The sequence below is a fragment of the Notothenia rossii genome, assembly GCF_949606895.1.
Source record: "Notothenia rossii genome assembly, chromosome: 2".
Classification (NCBI taxonomy): Eukaryota; Metazoa; Chordata; class Actinopteri; order Perciformes; family Nototheniidae; genus Notothenia; species Notothenia rossii.
In genome coordinates, this window is record NC_136904.1 from 69,694,018 (window position 1) to 69,709,839 (window position 15,822).

Consider the following 15,822-nt stretch of genomic DNA (forward strand, 5'->3'; position numbering starts at 1 on the left):
CTTTTGTCCAGTTTCTGAAAAGATATGGGGAGCTGTGATCTCTGTTTGCTAACTGCTAACAGCTAACTGCTGATGTTTTCTGGTTGAACGTCAGTGGCAGGCTGAGATCCTCACCACTGCTATGTGTGTGTGTTTGTCTGTTTGCAGTGTGGTGATGAGGCCCATGATCGTAGCTGTTCATGCTAGCTTGTCTCAGCTAAAGGTGGAACGGAGATTTGGTGCGTGGAGTTCAACTCTGAACCTATCTGGGGTCAGAGTTCAATTTCACGCACCAAATCTCCATTTCACTTACATATGTACATACACAATGTGTGCTTTTAAAACGTTTTATTCAATATTGTCATTTTAAAAATAAAAATGTATTCAATAATTTTTTTAGACGGAGCTCCATGGTGACTTGTGCTATTTTTAGAACATGCACGCGGGCGACCAATTTCCCCCCTGCGGGCGACTTAGTGCCCGCGGGCACCGCGTTGGCTACCCCTGGTATAAACCATGCTCGTAGCCTATCTATAGGCTACAACCTATGGAGAAAAGCAAAACGGCGTCAGTTTAAAGTAATTATGTCCTTCTGTTTACCGCAATATTTATGAGAATACATTTCTTAACAAGAGAACATAATCGAGGGGTGATCAATAACATTTCCCTTTACTCCAAGTAATTTTTTTGCGTGCACTGAGGAGTCTCAAATAGGCGTTTGTTTAATCATTTTAAAGGTCCCATGTCATGGCCATTTCTACTGATCATAATTCCATTGTTGAGGTCTACTAAAATAGATTTATACTGTGCAATTTTCCAAACTCACATTGGTTTCTCATACAGCATCTCTGTATAGCATGTGTATTCACCGGTATTCACTCTCTGTCCTAAACGGCTTGTTGGAGCTCCTGCCCCCCCCCCTCCCTCCCTGTGAGCCCAGTGTATTCCGATTGGTCAGCTCGGCCACTCTGTTCTGATTAGTCAACCACCAGAGAGGCTCCGCCCATGTCTCACACAGTGCTTTTTTCGGCTCTAAGCTGAACAACGATATGTTTATAGGGGCAAATAATTCAGGGAAGAAAGGCAACTAAATATATCCATCCAACTTTATTTTTAGAAATGTACAAAATGTGTAAATATAAATATTTATACACTGTATATCATCCATTCCTCCCCTTATAGGAGTTTTCGGCATCTTGCCTATTACAGCTTTGTAAGCTGGTGCTGGGGCTTCTTAGGACGAGGCATCAGAGTGGTCATCCCGTCATGTGTTGTCCGCCAGTTACGCCAGGAGTTTCCCGATCTGGCTAGATGAAATCACAAAATATTAGAGAAACCTAGTTTTATGTCCGTTAGCTCGGCAGCTAGATTAATATTCTAACCTACGTTTGCTAGTTGTTCAGTGTAATGTGCCAACTTAATATGAACAACAGCTAGTGGTTCATATTAGGCTAGCAAGAACATGTTTACAATTGCAATCTTATACGGGTAGTCTGCTACGTTCGGTCATACATTGTAGCTGGCATAAAAACAATGTTTTCCCTAGCATGTCTAGCTCTTGGTAGCCTTCTTGTTTAGCTTGGTAGCATACACGCTAGGAACGCCAACTATAATGTAATTAAGTTTCGCGACTGACCGTACGATAAATCACCCGGAGTATACTGTCATTGTTTAGAAACTGGCGTACGCCATCTTTTGAGCGTACGCACCGTTTATAAATGAGGCCCCAGATCCTGCACTGGCTCCCCGTCCGACAACAAATACATTTCAAAATCCTCAACAACCAGGCCCCCTCCTACCTCACTGCTCCACAACCACACCCCTTCCCGCAGCTTTTGCTCATCAGAAGCCAACCTTCACCTGGGGTGACAGAGCATTCTCCATTGCTGCCCCCACCCTCTGGAACTAACTCCCACAACAAATCAGAGGCTGTACTGACCTTACCTTCAAAACACTGACCAAACCCTCCTTTTTAGACTAGCTTTCAATGTGTGATTGATGACATGTCCTTGTGACAAATGCGGTTTTATTGCTCTATTTTAATTAGAATTTCTTAGAGATTAGTTTTTTTTTTACCTCTGTAAAGCGTCATTGAGCCCTTGATAAAGCGCTTGATAAATAAAATGTATTATTAATAACCAGGGGCGGATCTAGACACATATTCATGGGGTGGCAAGAGGGTGGCAGGAGAATTTGAGGGGTGGCATCCCCTGGCAGAAGTATATTCTGATTTAATCGCAGTCATATCAATCAATGTTAACTTGGAAAGCCACAATATTGATATTTTAACTCAATAAAATTAGGTGAGATTATTGTGGCACATCAGTAAAGCCTTAAATATAAATATATAAGGTGGCACACGTAATTTAATGAATTTTAACTGAATGAGTTGGTTTAACTCTTAGACCAGCAGGGGTACCAAATATGCAGACTGCTGCAATAAATACATTAATTAACTGTCTCATCAATGTGTGTCTTTATGAATATGATAATATTAACAATCATATTATTCCTATCAGCTGTCAATCACTGTTATGATTCACATCTTCAGTGTTATTATTAAATAAACTATATTTTTTGTTAATGATGAACGTTCCTCAAGATGCTTGCTCACCCTCCTTCAAATTTGAAAGACCAGTAATTACTATCATAATTCAAAAGAATCAAAGGAACAGTTCAGCGCCCCACAACTTCATTGCAAACAGTTACAACCTTGACTTTACATCAGAAAGAACAAACATTAAAGAAATGACTAACTGCATCAGTTAGGGTTAAAAAAAACTGTGTATTCAGCTAAAACATACATCGCTGCAGTTATTATCCAGTGGAATGCCCGTACCTACTGGCCTAGTTAAATCAAAGTGGTTACTTTTTTTTGGCTGGGCAGTGAAGTTTTACACACCATCTTATTTGACTTTCTCAGGACTTGAAACTGTTTTTTGGGGGCAGACCCCCACAAAGACGAAACATATATTTACACATGTAAGGTCATCATCTTAACAGTTTATTATTCTCATCGACTCATCCGTGAGCAGAGCATCAAGTTGGCCTGCCTATAACAGCTGAATGTGGCGATTACCATCTTGATCAGCAAAACGCCACACAAATTTAAAGCTATGGTGCGTTTTGATTCAATGCTGAGTACAGCCAAACTTGACAGGCTCTTCTCTGTCATAGTAGACCGCAAGCAGTTGCGGCGCCAGAGTATTTGTGTTGGGTAATCTATGGTAGGGCTAACCCATACAGTGGTGGGGCTCAAGTCAGTATTTGCAATGTAATAACATACACGCTCCCCTTGACAGTGAAACGCCACGTGTGAGGTTTATATTATTTCCCTGTCTCAATCCAAATTGAACTGTATGAAATAAAAAGGCACATTTGTCTTGTAGTAAATAAAAAGGGCGACCTGGAGCCAATCCTGCAATTTCCCCACAGGTCAAAGAGTTGAAAACCCAACCCCTGCAGGGGGGTCTGGGGGGATTCTCCCCCAGGAGATTTTTTTAAATACTAACATCAAATACACATTCTGGTGCTCTCTTAAGAAGAAAAATAAAGAAATATATATTACTACACGGGGTATTTAATAAAATGAATGTAATTTTAGTTTTTTGTTACTTTGTTCTGAAAGCTGAACCTGCTGCTCCTCACAGAGAGGAGAGGGAAGAGGCTGTGTGAATTACTTTACATTGTGGATAAGGGTGGATAGCCCCCATTGTTCTGTGTGTCAAAATGAAAGACAGTCCACACACCCATCAATCATCAAACCGTAGGGTCTTATAGTTGTACCGATGTATATCGAGATGTACTACAGCAAAAGTATTCTCCGTCGGGACTTCCTGCAACAACACCACGCCGTTATCGTGATTCTGATTGTCCAGAAGACATGATCAAAGATGTTCTATTAAGAAGACGATCACTACGTGACAAAAGTTTTCAAAACCGTTTCTAATCTTCGGTATTTCCAGACAAGTGGCTACTGAAATCAATCTTACTAACTGCTGTCTGTGCAATTTACTCCGCGCGAGTTGGCAGACTTTATTTTGCTTACTTTAACATCATTTTTCATGGTGGGGCTAAGCCATTTATTAGTACGGCTGTAGCCTACCCCAGCCATACCCTGACCGCAAATACCTCATTCCTTCTGTCGACTTGTATCCGAAATGCTTCTCGTTTTGCGCTGTCCTCCCGTTCAAATGAGATCGCCGCCAATCATATTTCCAAGCTCGCGCCAGGGGGGGGGGGGGGAGTTACAAGGCTCGCGTCTTGTGCTGCATTCACTTGCACTCGGACATTAGAGATTTTCTCTCATAAATGTCCGATGAGCCACAACTTTTCTTTCAAAACAAAGCTGCCAAATGGGGTGGCAGCTGGGGTGGCAAGGCATTTTTCTGAGGTGGCAGCTGCCACCCCGTGCCACCCCGTAGAACCGCCACTGTTAATAACTAATTTGCTCTCATGTTGAGTCAGAACCTGCCTCTTTCTCGGCCCTTGCAATTTCGGCCCCCCTCACCTAGTTTCGCTTAACCGATGTGAATCATTCCCTCATCAGCCCTTGCATATTTACTTGTTCACTTTGTTAGGACACCCTCCATGCGACTATGGGTCTCTTTCAGGTTTCTCTGCTTTTTGGCCCTCTGTGTGACCTCCAATTCAGCCAGGTCTGCTGATCCACAGCTGAGCGGCTTGGATAAAAAGCCCAACACCATCCCACAATGGAGCTTTTATTTTGGACACAGCTGCTACTTAGTTTGATGCATATTTTCACACCCTTAAATATAACTGATAAGTGATAACTGACGTTCACATTCAATTTTTACTTGTTGTAAATAAATATGTTCTTGTTACACGTAAACTCGTCTTGTCTCCCATCTGTGCTGCAACCATTGTGCCAGGCTTTAACATGTGGGGGCTCGTCTGGATTTTTTTGACGTGGTTTGCATTTGTTTATATTAGTGTTTCAGTGCAGGAAGCTTTGTGGATTTTAATTTGTTGGGTGAACCGGAGTTGATCCGGAACAAGACCCCAGATGTTACAGCCTTGCTTAACAGCTAGCAAGGTTGAGACAAGACCAAATGACATGTAACAATAAAACATATTTATTTACAACATAATATCTAACTATTTAACATCTCCAAGCTAACCTATTTCTCTTTTTTTGTTATGTTAGCATCACAATGATAGTTATTTACTTAAGTAGGATAATGACGTTTCAGTTTTTTTCAATTTATTTTATACCTCAATACAAGAAAGCAGTCAAATGGCCACCGAGTGGATTCTCTTATTTAAAAGACCAATGTTTTAGTTGTGCAACAACATTTTCAACAATATAAATCATTGTACAACTGACTAGACTCAGCTAAATGTGGATATTTCGGGGATTTTAAGTTTTCAGCTGATGTTTCAAGGCATACCAAGCTAACATTTTCCAAATGTGCAAAACATCCAGTAAAACACAGCCACAAGCTGGTGAAGCAGTGCCTTTAGAAAAAAAGTATAAACATCCATACATCTCAAACTCCAACCATTAAAGAGAGATTTAAGGTTATAATGTATGAGAAGAAACTGTACTAACAAAACGTTGTGAAAGGTTTGAGCTAAAGTTTTTGAACCAAACCACATTACTTCAACAACTTTTGTCTTAAGGACAGTGTAACAAGGGAACATTTGTCTTGAATTACATAGGTGAAAAGTGCAAATATATTTTGTGAAAACAGTTCATTTGAGATATGCACACAATTAAACTGTACGATGAGTCATGACCAACGGCTAAAACAAACACTATGCAAAGTTTATAGTTAAAAATTAAAGACTTCATAATTCATATGCAAAGCAATTGTGCATTTTTACATTAAAAAAACTAGACAAAAATAATTTAATTCAAAATAAAATACAACCAGAATTCTGTTTGGAATTATTTGTTCATCCGTGCATGTATAGTCTCAAATGAAGTTACTGAAAATGAGGAGTTTAATGTAAACATTCATTTTATTCCTTACTGCAATGAGGCAAACAGACAAGGAAGCACAATTAATAAGTGTGAATATACATTAAGCAAACTGTTTGGTATACATAGAGTATTCAACCCTTGTATGGTGTTCGGGTCTGTGGGACCTGTTTCATTATTTAGCTAAAGAAAAATGAAATGATAAATAATTTTTTCAAACCCACACTCAATGGCCTTGGCTCATTTTCTGTGAAGAAGATCTATCACAACACCCCCCACCCCCTCCCCCCCCCCCCCCCCCACCCCCCCGCATTTACATTACATACGGGTGTTCGGGATAAATGTAAAAGGGCAAAAAATTAACCATATGCTGTTTATATTGCTTGTAATTGAGATGAAGTAAACATCTACTGAGTATTTTAACATAAGATAGTTTGATTGTGTTGAATTGAAGCCCCAAAAAGGCAGTTGGTCCACCAGACCCACAAACACTGGCTGAGTTCAACACAGATATGAACACCACACAAGGGTTAAGATGTACTTACAAATACAATAAGCTGTACATTTACTGCAATGTTAATGTAAAAGCAGATCATCTACATTCGCAAAGAATACATTGCATCCAAAATCTACGATTCAAATATAGTCTACAAAAAGAGAAATATATAGGTTCATTATTATAGGACTTGTTATTTTCTCAGCCTTGCAAGACAAACGTCATTTAACTTTAAAAGTAATAGCACCAATAACTATTTTTCTAATTTTAGTCAATTTAAAACCATAAATGAGAGGATTTACGATTGGAGGTATGAGAAGAAATTCTATTGCAATAAAGTTTTGAAAGGTTCGAGGTAAATCCTTGGAACCATATCGTATATTCATAATGTCTAAAAGGATAGCAACAAGAAAAGTGATTAAGGAGATTAAATGTGGCACACATGTCTGCATGAATTTAGCTCTGTTTTCTTTAGAATGCACACATGTTTTGATGAGATACATGTAAGACCAGACGATAAATAAACCATGAAATACGTAAATGAGTATCGTAATGTATGCAACTATGTTGTTAACCAAAGTGTCAGCTGGGAAACATGCAAGTTTAACAATAATCCAATTCACACAGAATAGTCTGGTAATATGTGGGCTGCATAACTTTAATCTAGACGTTAGAATAATATTTGTGCCGATAATGCAGAAAGGTGTTAACCAAGAAAAGCAGACCAACAGAACAACTCTTTGCTTTGACATTATAGAGTTGTACTGCAGGGGGCGACATATAGCCACATATCTGTCGTATGCCATGACTGCAAGAATGGACAGATCACTGCAGGCAAATGAGTACATCACCAGAGCCTGAATAAGGCATCCAGAATAAGAGATAACCTGAACAGGAGAAAGCAGATCCCAGAGAAACTTTGGGTAGAAACCTGTTGTCCCATAAAGTCCATTCATGCAAAATGTGCACAGTAGAATATACATTGGTTCATGCAGGTTTTTGTCCAAGATGACAGTCACAATCAGAGAAACATTTACCAGAACAATAAAACAGTAACACAGTAAAGTGAGAGCAAAGATATAAGCTTGGTAGTTTTCTGTTTCATTAAAACCTGAAAGAACAAACATAGTTATGAGAGAGACATTATCCATCAGAAAATGTTGTTGAACAAATAATGTTCCTTCCCCTGTGTTGTCTACCCCCATCCTTAGAGAGAGAAAAGAGCCACCTGATGGTACTTTGTGTCATTTACACTTCTTTAGAAAACATAATTTGTTCACCTGCTCAGTGTACCTCCATCAGTAACAAAGTGTCTGACTCTGTTCCCTCCTCTCACAGTTATTAATAATTAGTCTGACTACAACTTCAGATGAGCTGAAATTCAAACCAGCCAATCAATGATCTGAATGAGCTTTCTTATGTCTTTCTGCTTGCTGTATGAGCAATGCAAAAAAAAAATAATGAAAAAAAAATAAACAAGTCCCGCTGCTGAAAACTGAGCTTGGGACGCTTCAGTGCGCATGTAACATAGAGATGCATTGTGGAACGTGTAGATTTGGACCCCGTACTTTTTAATATAATTTCTGATAATGAAAGTGATGACGGGCATCAAATGAGGTGGCGCTAGCCTAAAGTTTGACACCTGTGACCTAGATCCTGCAGTGTACCCCAACGTCCTTTTGATTCTTGTCGGTGAATATGAGGGAAAAGTTTATTATTTTAATGCTAATACATTTTATGGGCTTTTCCCCGTCCCCATCAGCTTTCAATATTGACACACAGCTCCAGTCTCATACCGTTGCTAACCATAAACTGTGTATGTTGCTAACAAGCAGTGGTGAACAAATTACTCAGATCTTGTACTTGAGTAAAAGTAAAAGTACCAGTGTAGGAATACTCTGTTACAAGTCAAAATCCTGCAATCAAAATGTTACTCAAGTAAACTTAGAAAAGTATTGCCTTCCAAACATATTAAAAGTACCAAAAGTAAAAGTAGTCATTATGCGGATCAATTTCAGAATAATATATATTATATGTTTTTTTAAATTATTATTATTCATCCATTAAAGTGTTCTCAAAGCTGGTAAAGGTGCAGCTAGTTTTAATAACGTTGTATAAAGCAGGGTTGCTTGTGAATTTACTCAGGTGTAACCAAAGTCTGATTTAAGACTTGATTATATTTCACATTATCAAACCAAAGTTGCAAAGTAACTAAAGGTATTACATAAATGTAGTGGGGTAAAAGTACAAAGTAGCAACAAATAGAAATACTCAAGTAAAGTTAAAGTAGCTAAACATTTTACTTAAGTACAGTACTTGAGTAAATGTACTTAGTTACTTTGCACCACTGCTAACAAGCACATTTTCCATAAATGGAAAGTGAATACGTGCTGTAGATTTAGCCCCCTTAAACCTCCATTCTGTAACACAGGGGTGTCAAACTCAAGGCCCGTGGGCCAAATCCTGCCCCGACTTCAATTTATTTGGCCCGCAAGAGCTATGCATAAAATAAAATACGTTTATTATATGGTTTATTATATGGCCACTTTACAGAAGCACAATGTCCATAAACGACATGTCCCACAATGCATATCATTTTGTGATGCACTGAAGAGACTTGCAATTATTTGCAATTATTTGCCCTAGACTTCTGCTCTCAGACGTAGTTAATTATGAAGCTATATATATATATATATATATATTCTTAAAGTTACAACCGGCCCTTTGAGTGCAACCTTAATGCTGATGTGGCCCGCGATTAAATTGTGTTTGACACCCCTGCTGTAACACCTCTGTGTTGCCTGCATAACACAGAAAACATTTTTATTTCTCAAATCTTATTCCAATTATTGTCTCCTGATAAATAGGACTTGTAATATTTGGGTAATCAGTGTTACTGTACTTGTTTTACTGGGATTAAATTAAGGTATGAACTGTATATTTGAAATTGTGTAAGTGATTTTCTTATAAATTATATTAAACAACGCATTTTATGGTTGACTTTTACCACAACAAGTTTTCTAAGCATTGGTTATAGTTTTGTCATCTGTGAACCCAAGATTCTTTAAAATTATTGTTATAGTCAAATTATTTAAATGATTAAGAACACTGATGCATATAAACTATAAGGTGGAATGAAAAACATTAATATGCAAGTAACTCGATTTTACATTTTATGTTTTAGTACTGTATATCTCCTGCTCTTTCATCTTTACAGAGATTCATTTTTATTTTGAAAAGTATGTTTGCTAAGATGAAGTAATACCCAGCTTATATGATTTACATTACAAACAAAACAACTGCATATCATTTTGTTTCATGTAGTTTATTGGATAATATGACATTTTACAGAAGAAAAAGCTCATACACATTACAGTAAATATTATATCAGTTAGTAACATTAATAATCATTCATCAGATAAATGTTTTCCTTAACATCAGATCTTTAAAAATAACATTTACAAATCAATTGTAACATGAACCATCCAGTCATCATGGCAAAAGTGATTCCTGAATAATAATTATAATAAGAATGTGTTATAAACAAACAATTTAAAGGGGATACATACATCATGTGAGAGGAATACAAGGTCATTTCTGTCTCAACATGCAGAAGCAGTCCTGTTATACAACATCAACAATAATCTACCTCGTCAACTAACAATTTGTAACATACACATTTCACAAATAAATGTAGACTCAAAAACATTTCATTTTTAAATCAAAACAATGCATTCATTTATTTTCAATGTATTATATCTCAGTTTGACGGCTTGCCTCTGATATGAAAAGTCATGACATGACACTTTGCATCTCTCTTTTTAAAACAAATTAACTTCAAGATTTTGTTGCGAACCTTTGTCAGTTGGAAACCATATATAAATGGATTCACAAATGGAGGAATAAGCAGAAATTGTATTGCCATGAAATTATAGAAGTTTTGAGAGAACTCAACTTTCCCAAATCTCATGTACATTACATCTAAAAGCACAGCTGTGGTAAAAATGATTAGAGAGATTAAATGTGGCATGCATGTCTGTATAAACTTCCCCCATTTTCTGGAGGATATGCACGTTCTTATCAAATACATGTAAGACCAAACAATAAACACGAAATGTGCAAAATAGAATAAAATGTTAAAATATGCGATTGCAGAATTTGCTTTAGGAGGCGAGCAAGCAAGAGTAACTATCATCCAGTTGACACAATAGATCCTTTTTATGTGTGATCCACATAAACGTATTCCTAATAAGGAGGCTGAGTTATTGAACATAAGGAAAAGAGGAAAAAACCAAGATAAAACAACAAAGAGTGAGACTCTCTGTCTGGTCATAACTGAATGGTAAACTAGCGGTCGACATATTGCCACATATCTGTCATATGCCATCAAAGCTAAGATAGAAAAATCACAGCAAGATGAGGAGTGTATCACATAACCTTGAAGCATGCAACCAGCATAGGAAATTACATGAGATGACAGAAGATCCAGAAGAAACTTTGGGTAAAACCCGACAGTTCCATACAGAGCACTAATGCAGAGATTACACAAAAATATATACATAGGCTCATGGAGGTTTTTATCCATAATAATAGCAACAATAAGAGCAACATTTCCAAAAATGATCATAAGATACCACAGTAAAGTCAAGCAGAAGAGGGTAATTCTTTCTTCAAATGTAAAATATAAACCTGAAAGAGTAAACACTGTGGCAGAAGAAACATTTTCAAACATCTTCAATTTGTTGTGATTTCTCAAACCCATTTCACCACATACATTTAGAATTAAATTCAAACGACACAGTTACCAGTAGTTTGCAGAGAGCTGAGTATCCAAGGCTGTGTGGCCAAAAGAAGTGAGAGTTAAATGTGGCGGCACCAAACGATTTATCTGTTTTGTAAAAACAAAAACAGCCTTGAGAATGCAACCGGCCATTCACTGAGCTGTTGAGGCGACCAAAGGTGGGACCAAATATGCAAATATATTACTGTGGACTTTTGGCTAAAATAAATAATGACTAAAAAAGAAAAACAATGTGGTTATGTAAATTACTGAATACCTATTTATTTCATCCTTCACAAAAACTAAAGGTTACCTGTAATGAAGGTCAATTAGTCTCCTTGGAAATATGTTTTAAAGGTTTCGAATGAAATGTGATGACAACAGGGTAATGTTTGCAATTAACATAATGATCTTATTCTGTTTGCAATCTGTCTGGCAAGTTGCAAAAATCCCACAATGGAGCTTTTATTTTGGACACAGCTGCTACTTAGTTTGATGCATATTTTCACACCCTTAAATATAACTGATAAGTGATAACTGACGTTCACATTCAATTTTTACTTGTTGTAAATAAATATGTTCTTGTTACACGTAAACTCGTCTTGTCTCCCATCTGTGCTGCAACCATTGTGCCAGGCTTTAACATGTGGGGGCTCGTCTGGATTTTTTTGACGTGGTTTGCATTTGTTTATATTAGTGTTTCAGTGCAGGAAGCTTTGTGGATTTTAATTTGTTGGGTGAACCGGAGTTGATCCGGAACAAGACCCCAGATGTTACAGCCTTGCTTAACAGCTAGCAAGGTTGAGACAAGACCAAATGACATGTAACAATAAAACATATTTATTTACAACATAATATCTAACTATTTAACATCTCCAAGCTAACCTATTTCTCTTTTTTTGTTATGTTAGCATCACAATGATAGTTATTTACTTAAGTAGGATAATGACGTTTCAGTTTTTTTCAATTTATTTTATACCTCAATACAAGAAAGCAGTCAAATGGCCACCGAGTGGATTCTCTTATTTAAAAGACCAATGTTTTAGTTGTGCAACAACATTTTCAACAATATAAATCATTGTACAACTGACTAGACTCAGCTAAATGTGGATATTTCGGGGATTTTAAGTTTTCAGCTGATGTTTCAAGGCATACCAAGCTAACATTTTCCAAATGTGCAAAACATCCAGTAAAACACAGCCACAAGCTGGTGAAGCAGTGCCTTTAGAAAAAAAGTATAAACATCCATACATCTCAAACTCCAACCATTAAAGAGAGATTTAAGGTTATAATGTATGAGAAGAAACTGTACTAACAAAACGTTGTGAAAGGTTTGAGCTAAAGTTTTTGAACCAAACCACATTACTTCAACAACTTTTGTCTTAAGGACAGTGTAACAAGGGAACATTTGTCTTGAATTACATAGGTGAAAAGTGCAAATATATTTTGTGAAAACAGTTCATTTGAGATATGCACACAATTAAACTGTACGATGAGTCATGACCAACGGCTAAAACAAATACTATGCAAAGTTTATAGTTAAAAATTAAAGACTTCATAATTCATATGCAAAGCAATTGTGCATTTTTACATTAAAAAAACTAGACAAAAATAATTTAATTCAAAATAAAATACAACCAGAATTCTGTTTGGAATTATTTGTTCATCCGTGCATGTATAGTCTCAAATGAAGTTACTGAAAATGAGGAGTTTAATGTAAACATTCATTTTATTCCTTACTGCAATGAGGCAAACAGACAAGGAAGCACAATTAATAAGTGTGAATATACATTAAGCAAACTGTTTGGTATACATAGAGTATTCAACCCTTGTATGGTGTTCGGGTCTGTGGGACCTGTTTCATTATTTAGCTAAAGAAAAATGAAATGATAAATAATTTTTTCAAACCCACACTCAATGGCCTTGGCTCATTTTCTGTGAAGAAGATCTATCACAACACCCCCCACCCCCTCCCCCCCCCCCCCCCCCACCCCCCCGCATTTACATTACATACGGGTGTTCGGGATAAATGTAAAAGGGCAAAAAATTAACCATATGCTGTTTATATTGCTTGTAATTGAGATGAAGTAAACATCTACTGAGTATTTTAACATAAGATAGTTTGATTGTGTTGAATTGAAGCCCCAAAAAGGCAGTTGGTCCACCAGACCCACAAACACTGGCTGAGTTCAACACAGATATGAACACCACACAAGGGTTAAGATGTACTTACAAATACAATAAGCTGTACATTTACTGCAATGTTAATGTAAAAGCAGATCATCTACATTCGCAAAGAATACATTGCATCCAAAATCTACGATTCAAATATAGTCTACAAAAAGAGAAATATATAGGTTCATTATTATAGGACTTGTTATTTTCTCAGCCTTGCAAGACAAACGTCATTTAACTTTAAAAGTAATAGCACCAATAACTATTTTTCTAATTTTAGTCAATTTAAAACCATAAATGAGAGGATTTACGATTGGAGGTATGAGAAGAAATTCTATTGCAATAAAGTTTTGAAAGGTTCGAGGTAAATCCTTGGAACCATATCGTATATTCATAATGTCTAAAAGGATAGCAACAAGAAAAGTGATTAAGGAGATTAAATGTGGCACACATGTCTGCATGAATTTAGCTCTGTTTTCTTTAGAATGCACACATGTTTTGATGAGATACATGTAAGACCAGACGATAAATAAACCATGAAATACGTAAATGAGTATCGTAATGTATGCAACTATGTTGTTAACCAAAGTGTCAGCTGGGAAACATGCAAGTTTAACAATAATCCAATTCACACAGAATAGTCTGGTAATATGTGGGCTGCATAACTTTAATCTAGACGTTAGAATAATATTTGTGCCGATAATGCAGAAAGGTGTTAACCAAGAAAAGCAGACCAACAGAACAACTCTTTGCTTTGACATTATAGAGTTGTACTGCAGGGGGCGACATATAGCCACATATCTGTCGTATGCCATGACTGCAAGAATGGACAGATCACTGCAGGCAAATGAGTACATCACCAGAGCCTGAATAAGGCATCCAGAATAAGAGATAACCTGAACAGGAGAAAGCAGATCCCAGAGAAACTTTGGGTAGAAACCTGTTGTCCCATAAAGTCCATTCATGCAAAATGTGCACAGTAGAATATACATTGGTTCATGCAGGTTTTTGTCCAAGATGACAGTCACAATCAGAGAAACATTTACCAGAACAATAAAACAGTAACACAGTAAAGTGAGAGCAAAGATATAAGCTTGGTAGTTTTCTGTTTCATTAAAACCTGAAAGAACAAACATAGTTATGAGAGAGACATTATCCATCAGAAAATGTTGTTGAACAAATAATGTTCCTTCCCCTGTGTTGTCTACCCCCATCCTTAGAGAGAGAAAAGAGCCACCTGATGGTACTTTGTGTCATTTACACTTCTTTAGAAAACATAATTTGTTCACCTGCTCAGTGTACCTCCATCAGTAACAAAGTGTCTGACTCTGTTCCCTCCTCTCACAGTTATTAATAATTAGTCTGACTACAACTTCAGATGAGCTGAAATTCAAACCAGCCAATCAATGATCTGAATGAGCTTTCTTATGTCTTTCTGCTTGCTGTATGAGCAATGCAAAAAAAAAATAATGAAAAAAAAATAAACAAGTCCCGCTGCTGAAAACTGAGCTTGGGACGCTTCAGTGCGCATGTAACATAGAGATGCATTGTGGAACGTGTAGATTTGGACCCCGTACTTTTTAATATAATTTCTGATAATGAAAGTGATGACGGGCATCAAATGAGGTGGCGCTAGCCTAAAGTTTGACACCTGTGACCTAGATCCTGCAGTGTACCCCAACGTCCTTTTGATTCTTGTCGGTGAATATGAGGGAAAAGTTTATTATTTTAATGCTAATACATTTTATGGGCTTTTCCCCGTCCCCATCAGCTTTCAATATTGACACACAGCTCCAGTCTCATACCGTTGCTAACCATAAACTGTGTATGTTGCTAACAAGCAGTGGTGAACAAATTACTCAGATCTTGTACTTGAGTAAAAGTAAAAGTACCAGTGTAGGAATACTCTGTTACAAGTCAAAATCCTGCAATCAAAATGTTACTCAAGTAAACTTAGAAAAGTATTGCCTTCCAAACATATTAAAAGTACCAAAAGTAAAAGTAGTCATTATGCGGATCAATTTCAGAATAATATATATTATATGTTTTTTTAAATTATTATTATTCATCCATTAAAGTGTTCTCAAAGCTGGTAAAGGTGCAGCTAGTTTTAATAACGTTGTATAAAGCAGGGTTGCTTGTGAATTTACTCAGGTGTAACCAAAGTCTGATTTAAGACTTGATTATATTTCACATTATCAAACCAAAGTTGCAAAGTAACTAAAGGTATTACATAAATGTAGTGGGGTAAAAGTACAAAGTAGCAACAAATAGAAATACTCAAGTAAAGTTAAAGTAGCTAAACATTTTACTTAAGTACAGTACTTGAGTAAATGTACTTAGTTACTTTGCACCACTGCTAACAAGCACATTTTCCATAAATGGAAAGTGAATACGTGCTGTAGATTTAGCCCCCTTAAACCTCCATTCTGTAACACAGGGGTGTCA

At 36.8% G+C, this 15,822-nt stretch overlaps 3 protein-coding genes across 3 annotated transcripts in view; all 3 read right to left on the reverse strand.

Moving 5' to 3' along the window:
* LOC307030136 (double-stranded RNA-specific editase 1-like) overlaps positions 1–15,822 on the reverse strand; it is a 392,337-nt gene that overhangs the window by 231,795 nt on the left and 144,720 nt on the right. The window lies entirely within an intron of this gene.
* LOC307027920 (olfactory receptor 11H6-like) lies at positions 6,641–7,570 on the reverse strand (the record flags this gene model as incomplete). The annotated part of the gene is made up of 1 exon (XM_079662615.1): positions 6,641–7,570. The coding sequence occupies one exon, from the start codon at positions 7,568–7,570 to the stop codon at positions 6,641–6,643; it is 930 nt and encodes a 309-aa protein (XP_079518741.1).
* On the reverse strand, positions 9,451–14,682 carry LOC307027921 (olfactory receptor 6N1-like; the record flags this gene model as incomplete). Its single annotated transcript, XM_079662616.1, has 6 exons — positions 9,451–9,465; positions 10,276–10,412; positions 10,659–10,893; positions 14,277–14,494; positions 14,583–14,589; positions 14,677–14,682. The coding sequence occupies 6 exons, from the start codon at positions 14,680–14,682 to the stop codon at positions 9,451–9,453; spliced, it is 618 nt and encodes a 205-aa protein (XP_079518742.1).